The 16,661-nt window shown below is 35.8% G+C and overlaps 2 protein-coding genes across 9 annotated transcripts; one reads left to right on the forward strand and one right to left on the reverse strand.

The window, feature by feature from the left end:
* Nucleotides 1-1,453: 1,453 nt before the first annotated feature.
* LOC116011462 (trifunctional UDP-glucose 4,6-dehydratase/UDP-4-keto-6-deoxy-D-glucose 3,5-epimerase/UDP-4-keto-L-rhamnose-reductase RHM1-like) lies at nucleotides 1,454-4,836 on the forward strand. 3 transcript variants are annotated; one of them, XM_031251035.1, is made up of 4 exons: nucleotides 1,454-1,634; nucleotides 1,721-1,775; nucleotides 2,378-3,965; nucleotides 4,063-4,836. In XM_031251035.1, exons 3-4 carry the CDS (start codon nucleotides 2,391-2,393, stop codon nucleotides 4,510-4,512), a joined length of 2,025 nt encoding a protein of 674 aa, XP_031106895.1. In that variant the 5' UTR covers nucleotides 1,454-1,634; nucleotides 1,721-1,775; nucleotides 2,378-2,390; the 3' UTR covers nucleotides 4,513-4,836. The 3 variants fall into 3 exon arrangements, with proteins under 3 accessions (XP_031106895.1, XP_031106894.1, XP_031106896.1); XM_031251034.1 differs by having other exon boundaries at nucleotides 1,721-1,796; nucleotides 4,063-4,512; XM_031251036.1 differs by lacking the exon at nucleotides 1,721-1,775 and having other exon boundaries at nucleotides 4,063-4,512.
* A 12-nt stretch (nucleotides 4,837-4,848) lies between these two features.
* Nucleotides 4,849-16,046, reverse strand: LOC116011461 (alpha,alpha-trehalose-phosphate synthase [UDP-forming] 1). 6 transcript variants are annotated; one of them, XM_031251028.1, is made up of 18 exons: nucleotides 15,742-16,045; nucleotides 12,616-13,048; nucleotides 12,429-12,526; nucleotides 11,887-12,275; nucleotides 11,051-11,165; nucleotides 10,792-10,893; nucleotides 9,938-10,088; nucleotides 9,002-9,090; nucleotides 8,145-8,193; nucleotides 7,692-7,792; nucleotides 7,305-7,492; nucleotides 6,949-7,066; nucleotides 6,640-6,819; nucleotides 6,417-6,539; nucleotides 6,253-6,340; nucleotides 6,035-6,165; nucleotides 5,852-5,962; nucleotides 4,849-5,625 (listed from the first exon to the last, which is right to left on the reverse strand). In XM_031251028.1, the coding sequence occupies exons 2-18, from the start codon at nucleotides 12,989-12,991 to the stop codon at nucleotides 5,221-5,223; spliced, it is 2,814 nt and encodes a 937-aa protein (XP_031106888.1). In that variant the 5' UTR covers nucleotides 12,992-13,048; nucleotides 15,742-16,045; the 3' UTR covers nucleotides 4,849-5,220. The 6 variants fall into 6 exon arrangements, with proteins under 6 accessions (XP_031106888.1, XP_031106890.1, XP_031106892.1 ...); XM_031251030.1 differs by having other exon boundaries at nucleotides 12,616-13,052; XM_031251032.1 differs by having other exon boundaries at nucleotides 5,852-5,950; nucleotides 15,742-16,042.
* Between the last annotated feature and the right edge of the window lie 615 nt (nucleotides 16,047-16,661).

Below are 16,661 nucleotides of genomic sequence, written 5' to 3' on the forward strand. Positions count from 1 at the left end.
TATATTCGAATTTCATTCTTAGACTTTTATTCAAATTACTAAATTGTTATTTTCATTCTTACGTCATGTTTGGTTCACGGAATGAGATGTAATGCACACAATAAAAATGCTATTTTGAAATGAATGGAATATGCAAAGAATATAACATGAATTGTATTATGTTGTTTGGTTCATTGAAATAATAGACCTTAAGAATAGTATTTAATTAAATGTTTTTTTTAATACTACTGACTCTGTTACATTGATGCACAAAGAGTCAATATCGTCTCCACTGAAACTCAATCTCATGACCTCCTATTTAGAAAAGTCAATACATGCCATTTGTCCACAGAGAATATCATTTCACTCCAGCCTTATTCCGTGAACCAAGCATGTTGTTAGTTCTTGAGCAATACCTTTTTATCGGGATTTGTTTCACTTCAAAACATTTTAATTGTTTGTAAGTCTCTACATTTGCAGTGTGAATCTTTAATTTGAAAATTTGATGATATAACACTAGATTAGTACTTTATAACTAAATTGAGACTTATATGCTTGATTTGCAATATAGATATGCATTTTAAATGTCAAATAAATTATTATATTGTTAAATTTTAGTAGAGATAGAAAAAAATAACTTTTTTGATTTATCTAATTAGCTTTGATATTATAAGTTATAGATGCAAGTGTATAAATAAATTTCCTCAAATTAATAAAAAAAAAGTTCTTTTGAAAAAGATTTTCATTCAACCAAACACTACATAAGTTTTGAATAAGATAATCCAAAATACTTCAACAAATAAAATCCCAGAAAATTATGTCAGACTGACCGGATTACAACGAATATACTCCTACCACGCATCACTAGTTTGATGATGGACAAGTCGAGTTATAATATGTATACTATTTTTAATACAAATCATACAATTACATGTCACATTTAATATTGGACACATCAAATTACAACAAATATACTCCTTTTAACACTCACCACTAATTTAGTGCAATTACGTATCACAATTAAGATACACAACAAAATAAAACTCTGTCATAGTCTACACACATCTTTATAGTCGCATTACGAACCACCACCCACACCATACACACATGTATAACTAGAATCTTGTATTCAAGAGGCAAATAACCTCTTTTTACTTGCTATATTTTTGAACTTCCAACCAACCTCTCACATCATAAAACTAACAATTTAATTAAATAATAATAACTTATAATAAAATGCACCAATACAAATAACTCATCAATAAAAAAAAATTGTAAAAACATAAAAAAGCATGAAAGCAATTTTGTAACTTGACATGATGATTTGATGACACAATAGATAGCAATAGGGAGTGGGAAAATGAAAAATAAAAAATAAAAAAATGATTTGCATGAAAATTGGGTGGTAAATGCTAATAATGGTTAGATTTCCGAGTTCCGAGCCGCATATGTATAAATACTACGACACGTTTGGTCGATTCTCCTCGTTCCTCGCTTCCACAGCCTAGCACCTCTCCGCAATCCTTCCTCATCGTCGCTTTGTCTGAATTCCTTTCTCTCTCTCTCTCTCTCTCTCTCTCTTAACTCTAAATTTTCTCTTGCTTTCTCTCTTTTTGGCACCGACGTTCATCTTGATCCGGATTGACGCAGAGGCAGTAAGTAAATCAAACTCTTCATTTCCTCTGTGCTACACTTTATCTTTACGGTTCATGACTCGTGTGGTGTTTCTCATTGCGTGTAGATCTGTTGCCGAGTTCTACGCTTTTGTTGGCATTGCTTCATATTATCTAGATCTGGTATGCGCTGCGCCTGTAATTGTATGTGCTTTCTGTTCATATGCATTGCGATTTGCGTGCATATATTCCAGCTTGTGAATTGCACATTTTCTGTAAACCGCGTTGGATCTGTTGATTATTGTTGTTTTTTATGTTCTGATCCAGAAATTACTGGAAAGTATATACGGCAATCACTTATTAGAGTTTTCCTTTTCATGTCTTTATTTTCAGTGTTTTTTTCTATTACACCTGTTCATGAGAATATTTCGTAATGTAGGAATATAGAGTCATAAGTAAAATTTGCATTTCTGTTGGGAAGTATTATTTATTAATTATTAGTCCTGGAACATTTTTTTGTCAACTTGTAAGTGATACGGAGTAGTTATTTGGTAACCAAATGGTGTTTTTTTTTTTGCGGCATTGGTTCATTATTTTGAAAGTGATGCTGTGATATTACTGTTCAAATTGACTGCTCTTGAGAAAGCATTTTTGTCCTATTGGGCTGTCTGAAGTTTTTAGTGGCGCTTATAGCTAAATATTTGAAGTTAGTTTCATGAAGTTCTGTTGCAGTATGCTTAGTCACTTTAGTATCTAAGTATATGTTTGAATTCTGTTTTCTGCAGAAGCCCGGTCAACATGACAACTTACACCCCAAAGAATATCCTCATTACTGGGGCTGCCGGATTTATTGCATCTCATGTTGCAAATCGACTTGTCCGGAGCTATCCTAATTACAAGATTGTTGTTGTTGATAAACTAGACTACTGTTCAAATCTTAAGAACCTTCTTCCCTCTCGCCCATCCCCTAACTTCAAGTTTGTTAAGGGGGACATTGCAAGTGCTGATCTTGTTAATTACCTCCTCATCGCTGAGTCCATAGACACAATAATGCATTTTGCTGCTCAGACCCATGTTGACAACTCGTTCGGTAACAGCTTTGAGTTTACCAAGAACAACATTTATGGCACCCATGTACTATTGGAAGCCTGCAAAGTTACTGGTCAGATCAGAAGATTTATCCATGTCAGCACAGATGAGGTCTACGGGGAGACTGATGAGGATGCTGTTGTGGGAAATCATGAAGCCTCACAACTCCTTCCCACGAACCCATATTCAGCTACAAAGGCTGGGGCTGAAATGCTTGTTATGGCTTATGGTAGGTCATATGGCTTGCCTGTTATAACAACTCGAGGAAATAATGTGTATGGTCCCAACCAGTTCCCTGAAAAGTTAATCCCTAAGTTCATTCTTTTAGCCATGAAGGGAAAGACACTTCCAATTCACGGAGATGGTTCTAATGTCCGAAGTTATCTTTACTGTGAAGATGTCGCTGAGGCTTTCGAGGTCATTCTTCACAAGGGAGAGGTAGGCCATGTTTACAACATCGGAACAAAGAAGGAGAGGAGAGTGATTGATGTTGCTCAAGATATATGCAAGCTTTTTAATATGGATACAGAAACTTGCATTAAATTTGTAGAGAATAGGCCATTTAATGACCAGAGATATTTCCTAGATGATCAGAAGTTGAAGAATCTGGGCTGGTCAGAACGGACTCTTTGGCAGGAGGGTTTGAAAAAGACAATTGAATGGTATACCAATAACCCTGATTGGTGGGGAGATGTCTCTGGTGCATTGCTTCCCCATCCTAGAATGCTGACGATGCCTGGTGGGATAGAGAGGAACTTTGATGGGGCCGAGAAATACGACTCTGGATCCTCTGAATTCTCAGGAAAATCAAATCAGACTGAGATGGTAGTTCCAGTACCCAGAATCAGCAACTCAGCTCAAAAACAACCTTATAAGTTTTTGATATATGGTAGAACTGGCTGGATTGGTGGCCTGCTTGGCAAGTTATGTGAGAAACAGGGGATTCCTTATGAATATGGTAGGGGTCGCATGGAGTATCGCTCACAGCTCTTGGCTGACATTCAGTATGTGAAGCCCACCCATGTCTTCAATGCAGCTGGTATTACTGGTAGACCCAATGTTGACTGGTGCGAAAGTCACAAGTGTGAGACAATCCGCACCAATGTTGCTGGTACACTAACTTTAGCAGATGTATGCAGAGAGAATGGTCTGTTGATGATGAATTTTGCGACTGGTTGTATATTTGAATATGATGCTGCACATCCAGAAGGTTCTGGGGTTGGATTCAAAGAGGAAGACAAACCAAATTTCACTGGTTCATTCTATTCAAAGACCAAGGCCATGGTAGCATCTCTTGCTCATTTTTGTCTTTTGTTTCTTAGGCATTAGATGCAGGTAGCTATATTATATTAGTAACTTTGTCGTTGTTTTCTTGGAGCAGGTTGAAGAGCTGTTAAAAGAGTATGAAAATGTTTGCACCCTGAGAGTTAGAATGCCAATATCGTCAGACCTCAACAACCCTCGCAATTTCATCACCAAAATCGCGCGTTATGATAAGGTGGTAAATATTCCCAATAGCATGACAGTTTTGGACGAGCTACTTCCTATATCCATAGAGATGGCCAAGCGTAACCTGAGAGGCATATGGAATTTTACAAACCCCGGGGTTGTGAGCCACAATGAGATTCTGGAGATGTACAAGAAGTACATGGATCCAACGTTCAAATGGTCCAACTTCACGCTGGAAGAGCAGGCAAAGGTGATAGTTGCAGCCCGAAGTAACAATGAGATGGATGCATCAAAGTTGAAGAAAGAGTTCCCTGAGTTGTTGTCAATAAAGGACTCAGTGATCAAGTATGTGTTTGAACCAAACAGAAAAACCTCCGCATAATAAGCAGGCAGCTTCAGTGGAGGGTGGGTGAAATCTCATTTTCTAGACGACTAGACTGTGCTAGCCTTAGTTATTACTCATTCTTAGCTTAAGCTTCTTTCGATATTGAATAGAGTGCTTCCACTAGATGGTTCTGGTTCGGTATAAATTTACAAATACTCAGCAAGCAGCCAGCGATTGTGTGGTATGATGAACCTCTGTCGTTATTATTATTATTATTATTATTGTTATGTAAGGGCATGGTTCTTGAATGTATATCAGGATTACGTTTAAAAATAATACATTAATACGTTCTAGTGCAGTTGTTTCGATCTGCACTTGCAAGTCGTCTCCCACTAGAAACATTTCTTCTACTCAATTAACTGTACACCAAAAGGTCTAAAAAAGATTTATCAGTAACTAGAATTCAAAACACAAATAGGTAGTAGCTTTAGGAATTAGGACTACATTCTCTCTCTTATCATTGACTAAAAATCAGCACTAGTATTGGGTCAGAGATTGCTCCAATTTGGTCGGGAAGGCCTATATGCAACCAACCGCTCAAACATACAAGCGCACACAGCATATATAGTTACAAAAGTTGTCTCTCTGGGTCTCGATTCTAACATTGTTTGGGTCATCAGTGAATGTACAAGCAGCTTCATCCTGGATGGGTTGATGGTTGAGGGCGAGGAGCATGGATATAATAGATGCTTCAGCTAGTTCATCCTAATGTGAGTATGATGCGGTTGATGTAGATGATTCAGCCAGTTGTCTTAGAAATGCAACCACATCACCCGAGCCACTCATAACATACCGAGCGTTTGTACGATTCCTGCCAACTGAGCAAGAGAAGTAATTCTCCTTCTTGAGATCCAACACATTCCATGAAGCATTTTCGGGTGTTGGTTTTGAGTTGTTTTTGCTCGATGCATGGTTTGGTGTTTTCTTTTCCAAGTTTGGTATTGGTTTAGTCCTGCTCTGTGACGATTTTGAGTTGCTTTTGCTCGATGAAAGCTTTGGCGTTGGCCTCCTGTCTCCTGGTACCTTCAATGCATCGGTTGTTTTCGACCTTGGAATACTCATTCCATCACAAGGAAGATCTGGCTCAAAAAATGTATACACATCCTCATCCTGAAGCACAGACACAAGGACAACCAGTTAAAAGAATGAACTTCTATAAAATATTTGCCATATCAAATGTATGTTTTGACATGAGTTGTTTAATTACAGTTTGTTCATCCGATCCATTACTGGCACTTGTAGCATAAGGGGATGATGCTTTGAACTAAATAAAATGAAAAGACACAATGATATGCACCAAGTCAAGAAGCATTAATAAAGTTCCAGGAGAGAATACCTTTCCTAGAAAATGCCCTATGCACAGAACATAATCAATTGGTGTGGTAATGGCTTTATTATGAACTATTTCTCCCAATATTCGATCAATTGCTGCTCCCTGTGACACGGGCTAACTAACCACTTTCAGTGTAAGGCTGTGAAGAGGGGATTTATGAAAATATCATAAGATAAATCTCATCACCTTTGTAACACCTACTGCTCGAACCTCAACAGACCGTTGCCCTTGCACAACATCAACAGATGCATTAGAAATTGGGCCTGTCCATAGGTGCTGCAACATATCTCTAGCTTGCAACCTTCCAAATTCAACATCTGAAATTTACACCAAACCAAGCCTAATCATGACGACAAGGCATGGAAAATTATTTGGAGGCAAAATGGGTTACAAAATTCAATTACCTGCATACTTGTAATTCCAAACAAGTGAAGTTTCACGAAGTTCAAAATGAGATCTAGGGGTCCTTTCAGTGAAATACTCAAACACATGCTGTAACAAATAAATAACATAATAATTTAGAGTTCAAAGATAACAGAAATATAATGAGCCTGCATATGGCCCATACCTTTACACTGTCAACCCAATCCATGTTTAGAAGCTCTGGCATTGTAGTCATCCATTCTCCCTTTGTAGATCGCAGAAACATCCCATGCTCTGCTGCCAACCACATGTTGTATTCACCAAAGTTCTGCAAAGGCACTTATCCAGAATTAAGAATAATTGGCATTTTTTGTGGGGCCAGGAGAGAGGAGAAGGGAGGGCGGGGGGAGGAAAGCTAGATGCAGTACATCATCTAAGACATTTCTGTCACTTCCACTGAGAACAACAATTGTCGTCTTTGGATCCATACACAATGCTGATAGAGGTCCATTCAAATTTGGATGCAGTTTAAGTTCCATTTCTTTAATTTGATCGCCACCTCTTCTTCCAGCGGTATCCACCATTTCTGTTAGCACGGCATTGAAACCCTGTTGGTTTTTATCATAAGTTCATTAATTTAGACGGTTATTGCTACAACGTTTAACAAGGAAGAAAGAGAAAAACAAAACAATATTATGTATGCCTTGCAACTTCAGGAAAGAAAATAATGAGGATACCAATATGAGTAATCGGTTATTGGACTGCAAATAGCGCTCAATCGCATCAGTGATGTTAAGTCGTGGTGGAGCTTTTCTTACCCTCTGCTGAGCTTCAATAACAGTGTCATTTAATTCACTGCAACCAAGAGAAAAAAAAAGTGGAACATCAGAAACTTTGGCAGGGAAAGCAACACAAACAACCTACCAGGACTTTTTCTATATGATATTCTGCATGTTCACCATTCATTCTCTATCATAAAGATTTTGAATAGCAGTATTCAAGGAAAAATATTTGTTCTCGGGTAGCAAAAAACTAAGCAACTATATGCTGTAGCCCATAAAGAAAAATGTATCATTTAGTTAGTTCTACAAACCTCACAAAAGTTTCAGCCCATTCTTGGGCAGTATGGGTTGTCACATGTGTAAAGTTATGCAGGTGACGTTTTTCTCTTTCTTCAGCAGACATATTTAAAGCTTGTTTTATGGAAGCAGCAACTTCTGTGATGTTCCAGGGATTGACAAGGATTGCTCCAGCACCCAATGACTGTGCAGCACCTGCAAACTGCAAATATGCCCAGAGCAAAAAAGAACCTACATAAGTAAACAAAACCATGTAGTGTAGTGATAATTGGACTGCTGTCAAATGAGGTTTTAAGCATCAGAATATTGATTTTTTTTCTCCATCAAACTGAGTCTACTAGCTATGGTGTGATGTGTCAAAATTAAGAGTAGAATTTAAACTAAAAGAGTACAATAATTACTTCGCTAAGAATAAGAACCCCTTTTTTTGACTCTTGACATGCCACAAACTCATAGCTGACGAGATTCATTCCATCACGTAAAGATGTGACAAGTGCTACATCTGATCAATAAAAGAAGCAGGCTTCAAACAAATTGAAACAAAAATGTCATCAAAAACTTCAATGTGGATTTAGAGGATGAGAATTAGATGATGTTGACTATTACAACTATCATGCTGTAGTCAGATTATGGTAAAAAAAAATATCCTAGAGAGGGACTGCCCATGCAGAGCAGGGGAGTGGGGATGGGAGCCACCCAAGCAGACTTCTTTAACTGACAGAATATATTTAACCAAATTCAAAATATAATTTTATCAACCAAAGAATAACTCTCTTGGGGCATACAGAACATAACTAATTTTGTAAACTACCAAAGAAACTAATTATTGCAAAGGGAGCTTTTGGTATCAGTACCAGTAACTGCATAAAGTGCGCATAAAGCATAAAAGTCAAGAGAACGATCCTGCAGACAAATGGAATATCAATTAAGAAGTTGCATAATTCTGGACTAAGAAATTCTTTCAATTGTTCGTTGTTTATTTACTAATTATAAAGTAAATTTCGGATTGATGATTTTCAGGAAATTTTGTAACTGTCAGGTGCCAACATACAGACAGAAATATCCAACAAAAATCCAAATTTGAAGCAGAAAAAAGGAAATTACCTACCAGGATACCATTAAAAGTAATAAAGCAAAAAAGACCAGTTTTCTCAAAACTTCAAGTCAAGTTAAAAATTATAAAGAGTGGCTTTATGAAGCTAGTTGATTCTTACATATCAAAAACAAAAACAAACAAACAAACAAAACAAAACAAAACAAAACAAAACAAAAAAAAAACAAAACAAAACAAAAAAAAACAAAAACAAAAAAACATAGCATGGCATAGGAACAACTGACACAAAACTATAACATTAATCTCATCAGCAATGAAATGGTGGCAGGGAAGGTTGGTGTAAAATAGTGAAGCTTACTGAAAGGTCAGCCAGGTAGTTTCAGATATGTTATACACAATACACCAGACTCATTTATGCATGCAAAAGGTGGTTACCACAGTATGATGTGAAACTACAAACAGTTTAACATCATACTAGAAGTGCATGGAAAAAAGAAAGAGAATAGCGTCATCATTTACATATATACAAAAGGTGGTGGGTTACCATGGTGTGTAGTGAAATTTGATCAACGTCTTGATGAGGGGTAAACACATACATTTGAAGGACAGTAAGTATTACTTATATACATAGAATAAATAAAAGAAGACATGACAAACCAGATGATGAATAGGAACAGCTGACAAAGACCCAAATCTGCCATTGATGCGCCCAACAATCTCATGGACCTGACTGGTTAGTTTTTGATCTGCAAAGATACAGAAATTACCAAATCAGCTCTAATTATTTGGGCATGTGCTCATTAGGCATGTAATATTTAGTTCAGTTAAATGTTGGAAGAGAAGATATCAAGATAAAAAAAATTTCTTCACAGGAAGAAAAAACACTAGCTTCATTAGTGTTTTTCCACTGTCAGAAATGTGAGCAGGTATATAAGGATATTGCTCTACATAAAGGAGTAACTGGGAGGATAGTGATCCATGTTTTACAGTGCTGGCTACAATTCATTAGCAGTGGAGTCAGCTTCACCGAAATATTTGAAGTCTATATGTATGGATTCATTGATTATGAATATGATCAACAGTATTAAATGACCCCACTTTAAAAAATGTAAAAGTTATATACAATTGAATCAATTTTTAAATTGATCCTTGATAGAGTAGAAAAAATAGGAATATCAGTAAGAAATGAGGGGCAGGTCTTAATTTTAATAGAGAAATAACATTTCATTCAACTTTCCTCCAAATTTTCTTAGTGGTTTGTTATTATTAATACCATAGAGATATATATAGATTTTAAACTATTGAATCAAAATCCTTGTGGTGATGCTTTATACTGCTGTCTCAAATTTACCTGACATTGTAACAGGGGCTATGCCATCATTTGAATAGGACAGACTCTTATTCATAAGGGTAGGATGTAGTCTCAAAACTAGCAGGCATCTTATTTACAAGGGTAGGAGGTGATACCAAAACTTCTTATGATCTTCCAATGATTTGTAAAAGTAGATTACCAAGCATGTCCCCTATGGAGTGCAATCCCCTCAAAAGGTGGAAATTCCAAACAAGGAAACAGAGAAATGTAAGAGTACATACATTCAGGAACATCTGTTCTTGTTGGCACTGCAATTTGAAGCAAAACCACTTTATCACGCCAATGTTGATTTTCCTCAAGAAACTTCTCAAATGCTAGTATCTTTTGGGGAATTCCTTTAATCATATCAAGCCTATCAACCCCTAACATGACCTGTAAGGAAATAAATAGGTAAAAACGGTTAAAAGAGAAATTATATATACAACATCTCCATAGGATATATGACTAACAACCCAGAAAAACAAAGAAAATGCATGATCCTCCCCACCTTTCACGGAGGACTGTCAGGTTAAATATTAGATAATGTTTTCACATTTAAAAGTAACAAGACCCAGGTGGTGAGTTGTCAAGCTATTGTAACTGATTTTACATTACTGTGAATCCTACAGTCCTACTAGGTGTGAGGAAAGGACACAATAAATCCATAACTCCAGGAATGGTACTAATTTTAGAAAATGTATGCTGGGATATTCTAGCAAAGTGAATCCAAAGCTAATAAAGTTATAAACAGTGCTCTATCTGTTATAGCCCCAAGTCATTAGTAGCAACAAATATGAGATAACATATGATTCTAAATGATGAAAGCAAGTCTATACTAACAGGCCTAGATAAAAACAGATAAACCCCATACTGAGGGAAGACGATAAATGGAAACACATTGACCTCATGAAATATCTTGTCAGGTGAAAGTTAAAGATGGCTAAATCCTAGGTCAAGATTTTACAGTTCAAACCAGGCTGATTTAGGGAAGTAGCTCCTGAAACAACTTTTCTCGTCTTGTAAAACCAATAATTTGATGATTTCAAGGAATAGAGTTCTCCAAATTCCAGAGGCCTTTTAGAAAAGGAGAGTATACCTTTCTCCCTGCAAATCTGTCTTGCAACTCTTTGATGTTATTCTGGACATCTTGTGTTTCAAGCGCTCGAATGAATCGGTCAGAATCTATCCCAATGGGAAACTGAATACATGGAAATGAATAAACAGAAATAGAAGTAACTGTCAACAAACTTAAAAGGAAGACAAATGCATAGCAACACACTCATGGAAACAAACAGTTTTCCCCGAACAATTCTTGTATCATGGTAATCAGAAGGATCAATGTAACTATAGCATACCGCAGCTACACGGGTAAGTCTCCCTTGATCCTCAACTCCTTCAGGAGTACCTTCAAACCCAAGGATGCGAGTACAAGCACTAACAAAATGTCTTGCATAGTCATAGGTGTGAAAACTGGAAAACAAATTTAACCCGTTAGCAAGCTGCAAAGAATTATCATATCAGGTTTAGGAATACTGAAAATATAAAGATTGTTGTATTGACATCCCAAACATAGATAGGCAGAAACTTAAGTACAAGTTTCAAAGTGGAAACTAGCATCAGTCCTTGAATTAGTGGAGATTGAATTGTACTTAGGTACTGTCTACTAAATTAAAAACCCATGAGCTTCATAAGAAACGATGACTCAATAAAATTATTATCTAGCAAAGCATAATCTGTGAAACACACAAGGATATTGGAAACAGAAATATAGCATACCCACTCTGATAGTACAAGCCATCCAATACACTATTAGTTGGACATATTGTCAAGCTTTGATAGACAATGCTACCAGTATCAATTATGAAAACGTATTTTTTCCCTTACTCCAGTTTCCCCAGGAACTTAACTATCACTGTTATATCTGCAATTCCATCAAATTTGAACCTAAAATCTTAACTATCTGTGCTTGAATATCAACATTGCACAAGACAAAATCTTAAGCTCATGTGGACAGACCATTTTAAAGCTAAGAAAACAGACAAATGTACACAACAGGGAGCACGAGAGAGATATTTCAAACCCTTACAGCTATGGGTTAAACAACCAAGAATGGGTAATTAAGACAACAATTGATTTCACCCAAAGTGAGTTGCAACATGATAAGATAATTTGGTATTTAAGGCTGACTTACCCAACCAAATCAGCAGCAAGAACTGCACGTAGCAGCTCTGATCTAGATGGCAATGTCCTATGGATTTCTGAAGATGGGAATGGTGTATGCAAAAACCAACCAACTTTCATTTTTCTGTTGTAGTTCTTTAGACATTCTGGGAGGAACATAAGATGGTAGTCATGACACCAAACAACATCGCCATCTTCATAGTGTTTATTCACTACATCAGCAAACATCTGATTTGCTTTTTTATATGCAGCAAACTGGGACTGAAAACTTCTGGTAGTTGCTAGTCGATCTTCTTGTGGAAGTCCAAGATAATGGAAAAGTGGCCACAATATATTGTTACAATAACCATTGTAATACTGATGAACAATCTCTTCATCCAGGAAAACAGGAATGCACCTCTGTTATGATTCATGTTATAGTGGAATACAAATGTAAGACATAGGCTTGTAGGAATTATTCTAAAAGTGATATTAATAGTTACCAGAGGCAACACAGAATTCAATAACCAGATAAAACTGAGGCAAAAAAGACTAGGAAGACTAATACTACACCTTTTCAGCCAGTGCTTTAGTAAGTGCCCTCTGCCCTGCCTCATCAGGCACATTCACACCTGCCCAACCAATCCATCTGGCCTCAAACTCCTTTACACCTACAAAAAGTTATTCTCAAATTAGCCCTATTCATTGAGATTCGGATGATATTATCATAAGAAGAAGATATAATCACACAAATACTTACCAAGGAGAGCACTAACTAGACCTCCGGCACTTATCTCCAGCGACCAAGACTCCTCACCTCTCCTCACTGCTGAGACTGGCAGCCTATTTGCCACAACCAAGAGCCTTTGTCTAATAGGCCTCCCATTATGCCCTTCCCATCCTTCATTATGTGCGAGTGCAGCTTCTTCTAGATAGTGCTCCACTTTGTAATTTCCTGAGATATCGGCTTCTCTTTGCCGCAAATCATGTTCAGAGAGCACTGTTCCTCTATTACTATCAACAGAATCATTTGACTGAGAAGCTCTAGTGCTTTTCCGCAGTTCTCTGTCTCTCAAGAGTCTCTCCAACCGTGTGGGGGGGACCACTGAGTTTCCATTATACATGTTCCCCGGCATTTGTCCAGCAGACCTCCTACGCTGATTTTAATAGAGTTTCAATATCCCTGAGAACACCTGTCTTGCATTTTGATTAAACAAATTAAAATTTTCACATCCAAAATCTACTGATTAATAAGATGGTACATATTTAACATAATAATAGTAACATGAATCATAACACAAAGTAGTAAAAGTTGAATTATACAGCTGAGAAACAGCTTTATAAAGGCAAATATGAAGAGGCATTAAAATCCTTACTAAGCAATGCAAAACTAGGAGAGATAAATCAACATAAAGAAAGAGATAACAAAGGCAACGGGATCCATAGAATGCCATAAGCTGGAAAATGGGGTCTACCACCAAGTCCTGGTTGTTTGTTTGTGACTCAAAGATTCTTAATTACCCACTTTTAGGAAATTAATGGCATATCTCAGGCCCCAAGCAGATTTCAAGAAAACGAGTGAAAGCAACAAAATGATTTATTCATACATCATACAGAAACATAGGCAAACATACAAAAATTACAATCATTGAGCACAGTAAAAGGTCTTAAACTAGACAACTAAACAAAGGCATTTCATGCAAATTCTACTGAACTCAAATCAGAATAAAACCCTCCATAGACTTCACGGTCATTTTAAGTTTAGCCAATAAAATTTTCTTTAATAGGTAAAAACTCATAGCCCACTTGAAAAGCCGCGCGGTAAATAGCAGTAAATTGGATAAAACGAAATCGAGACTCAATCAGACTCAGATTGTAAAACTAATGCCAAGAAAACAACAGAAGAAGAAATGGGTATCACCTGATTCGATCCCGTTATCAATTCCCGCAGAAGCCTTTCAATTTTGAGTCAAATATCAAGAATTTAAATCCGTAAATGATTTCTGGGAAGTAAATACATACGGGTGAGAGAGCGAGAGGTCTGAAATGATTTCGGCCGGGTGGCAGTGAATTATCATAGTGAGAGAAAAGGAGGGAGAGAAGACGAATCCTCGTGTAAGCTATGCAGGGTACTACATAAAGCCTTACAGCCATGCAGGTGAAACCAAAAAGATTTTGATGTGAAAGAAATTTTTATTTCTTATTTTTTCCTAAAATTTTTGTATGCCGAAGATGCAACCGCTAAACGCAATTCTCAAGTTGGCAAGGGGGTTAAGGGCAAATTATTCTCTGAACTCTGTTCCATCGCACAAGGTATACTCGCGTCCAAAATACATAATTTATATATTTACTGAATGATTATATTCTTAACTTACTAAAATACAATGAGACAGTACTTGTTATGTTGTTCATAACTACATTTTCGAACTATTGAAACACACAATATAAATACCACTTCCACTAAATCGAACTCATGACCTTTTATTTGAGAGAATGACTTGTCATTAGTGTTATTCACATTTTCCTACTTAAATTCTAAAATTTTGTACAAAAATTAATGCTATTGAAGATGTTCTAATATAATCTAACACTTTATGAATCAAACGCCCATATAAAATCTTTTGGAATCTTCCCCACCGATGCACAGGAACCAAAGGCCCAGGGTAACCAGTTCTATGGTCGGATCGTACCCGGAATAAAGCCTATAATTTTTGCATTTTATGCCTAGCTAGAATCCCTAGCCCATATATTAATCATGTACTCTGTAAAATTAAAAGAATCCAAGTACAGAACCATTTCATTATTTCAAGAACAGAAACAACACAAACAGTGGCACTATGATTAGTTGTTCTTTAATTATTCTCTTCCATTAATCTAGTATTCCGCAATATTCATTTTAAAATGTATCATTAATCTATTTATACCGTGTTACTGTGTATCAGTAACTCATTTAAAACAGTATAACATAGCAGCATATCTTATTAGCGCCCCTTATATTATATATATATTAATATTTTATATGTGCGATGCATAAAAATATATGTTCAATATTAATAGTTAATATTAAAATTTTAATTATATTAGTTTCTTTTTTTTATAAAAGTATAAATTTTTTTTTAAAAAATTATAATCGTAGAATTCATAGTTAATAAAGTCAGGATATCATATTATCACTGAAAGACAAATAATTATGATATGATTAATGCTATTAAAGTGAGAATTTTAGATATGATAAATTACTAAATATAATTATGGTATATTTGTTTATTTTTTTATTTATAATTTTAAACACAAAATTTCAGGTTCAACCGAATTTCCCATATGTACTAAGTCTTAACAAGTCAGATAATTTCTACAGTTTTTTTTTTTAAATTTGTTTTATAATTCACACAATTTCAAAGATCTACCTACTCTTCATGTTGAACAGATGTTGACTAGTCCAGAATTAATTGTACCTAAAAGTTGACCGGCTTATTGACATTACCTATAACTGTTTGTCTTTGATCACAAGTACTACTATGTATGTACGTAGAATTTACAAGCTAACTGCGAAGAAGAATATTGAAATTTTTTGTATGCTTCTGGAGCATTAATACTCAAACACGTATGGAGAAATCAAACAATTAAATTAATTTGTTCGTACAGTACAAAAAACAGTTTTAACACCTTCGTAAATTTTTCTACAAAAAGTGCAAGCCGATCGGGGAAAAAATGGCAATATGCGCCTGATCAGTAGTCAGTAGCAATCAATGAGTACTGTATACTACTAAGGCATCTATACATACAATCTAACACGCATATAGACAGAGAGGGAAATACAACGTGAATAGTGAATAGAAGCGTATATATGCGAATTGATTCAAGCCGGTGAGAAGAGGAAGCAAACCTGAATTACGGTTACCGTATGTACGTCGGAGAGCCGGAAGGCGAAACTCCGGTTCCGATTCACTGTCTCGATCCTGGAGCAAGCTTGAGCGAAGCTCCCTCTCTGATTCCCCTGTCTCGGCTCCGAATTCAGAATGTATGCGGGAAGTGATGAAGATTATCTCGGAGAGAAAAAGAGGGAGTGCAGTTGTTGGAGTAAGAAATTAAACGGGAAATGAGATAGGGAGCGTTTAAATACGGAGACGTAGAGGGTGGGAGGTATGGATATAACGGAATGTGAGTAAGCGATCGATAGCGGTGTGATTTGCAGAATCCTAAATTGATTTTGAGCTTTTTGCAGAGCAGATAGTGATGTGAAATGTGTTGGTCAATCATTTGGAGGGAATTTGCACTACAATTCAGATTAATCTGAATTTAACTCAAAAATATATTAATAAATTTATCTTTTAAAAAAATTTTGACCTTATAATTATATTAATAGTTCATTAATTAACCACACAAGTTATTGGGTTAATACTTTTATTTATCTACTTTACTTTTTCAATTTAAAAAGTATCAAATTTTAAGTCAATAATAAATATCTTTATCTTGTGAAGATTTTACCAAACTTTATGTTATTGTATTTAAAGATATTTTGAATCTTTGTAATTAAAAGTGACACGTTTTTTAAGTCAAGTACTAAAAATTTAATAGATTAAAGTCAAAATTACATAAGAGATTAAAAAGTAAAATAAATTTATTTATTTGTTTTGGTGATTTAAATTTTCACATAATAAAATGATGAGAAATGGAATTTGACCTACACTTTTTTTCTAAAGAAAATGAGAAAGTTTGGTTCGAGAAATTGAAAGATGATATAAAGTTTGATAAATCCCATTCAGGACTGTATGAGCTTTACAGCTAAATTTTAGGTATGATCTT

Source organism: Ipomoea triloba, chromosome 2 (genome assembly GCF_003576645.1).
Source record: "Ipomoea triloba cultivar NCNSP0323 chromosome 2, ASM357664v1".
Lineage (NCBI taxonomy): Eukaryota > Viridiplantae > Streptophyta > Magnoliopsida > Solanales > Convolvulaceae > Ipomoea > Ipomoea triloba.

Coding starts and splice junctions, on each gene's coding strand:
- LOC116011462 (XM_031251035.1), top strand. CDS start 2,391: ATGACAACTTACACCCCAAAGAATATCCTCATTACTGGGGCTGCCGGA. Junction 3,966..4,062: donor ATTCAAAGACCAAGGCCATG/GTAGCATCTCTT, acceptor TTCTTGGAGCAG/GTTGAAGAGCTGTTAAAAGA.
- LOC116011461 (XM_031251028.1), bottom strand. CDS start 12,991: ATGCCGGGGAACATGTATAATGGAAACTCAGTGGTCCCCCCCACACGG. Junction 6,820..6,948: donor ATAACCGATTACTCATATTG/GTATCCTCATTA, acceptor AAAAACCAACAG/GGTTTCAATGCCGTGCTAAC. Junction 5,626..5,851: donor TAGGGCATTTTCTAGGAAAG/GTATTCTCTCCT, acceptor TCTGTGCTTCAG/GATGAGGATGTGTATACATT.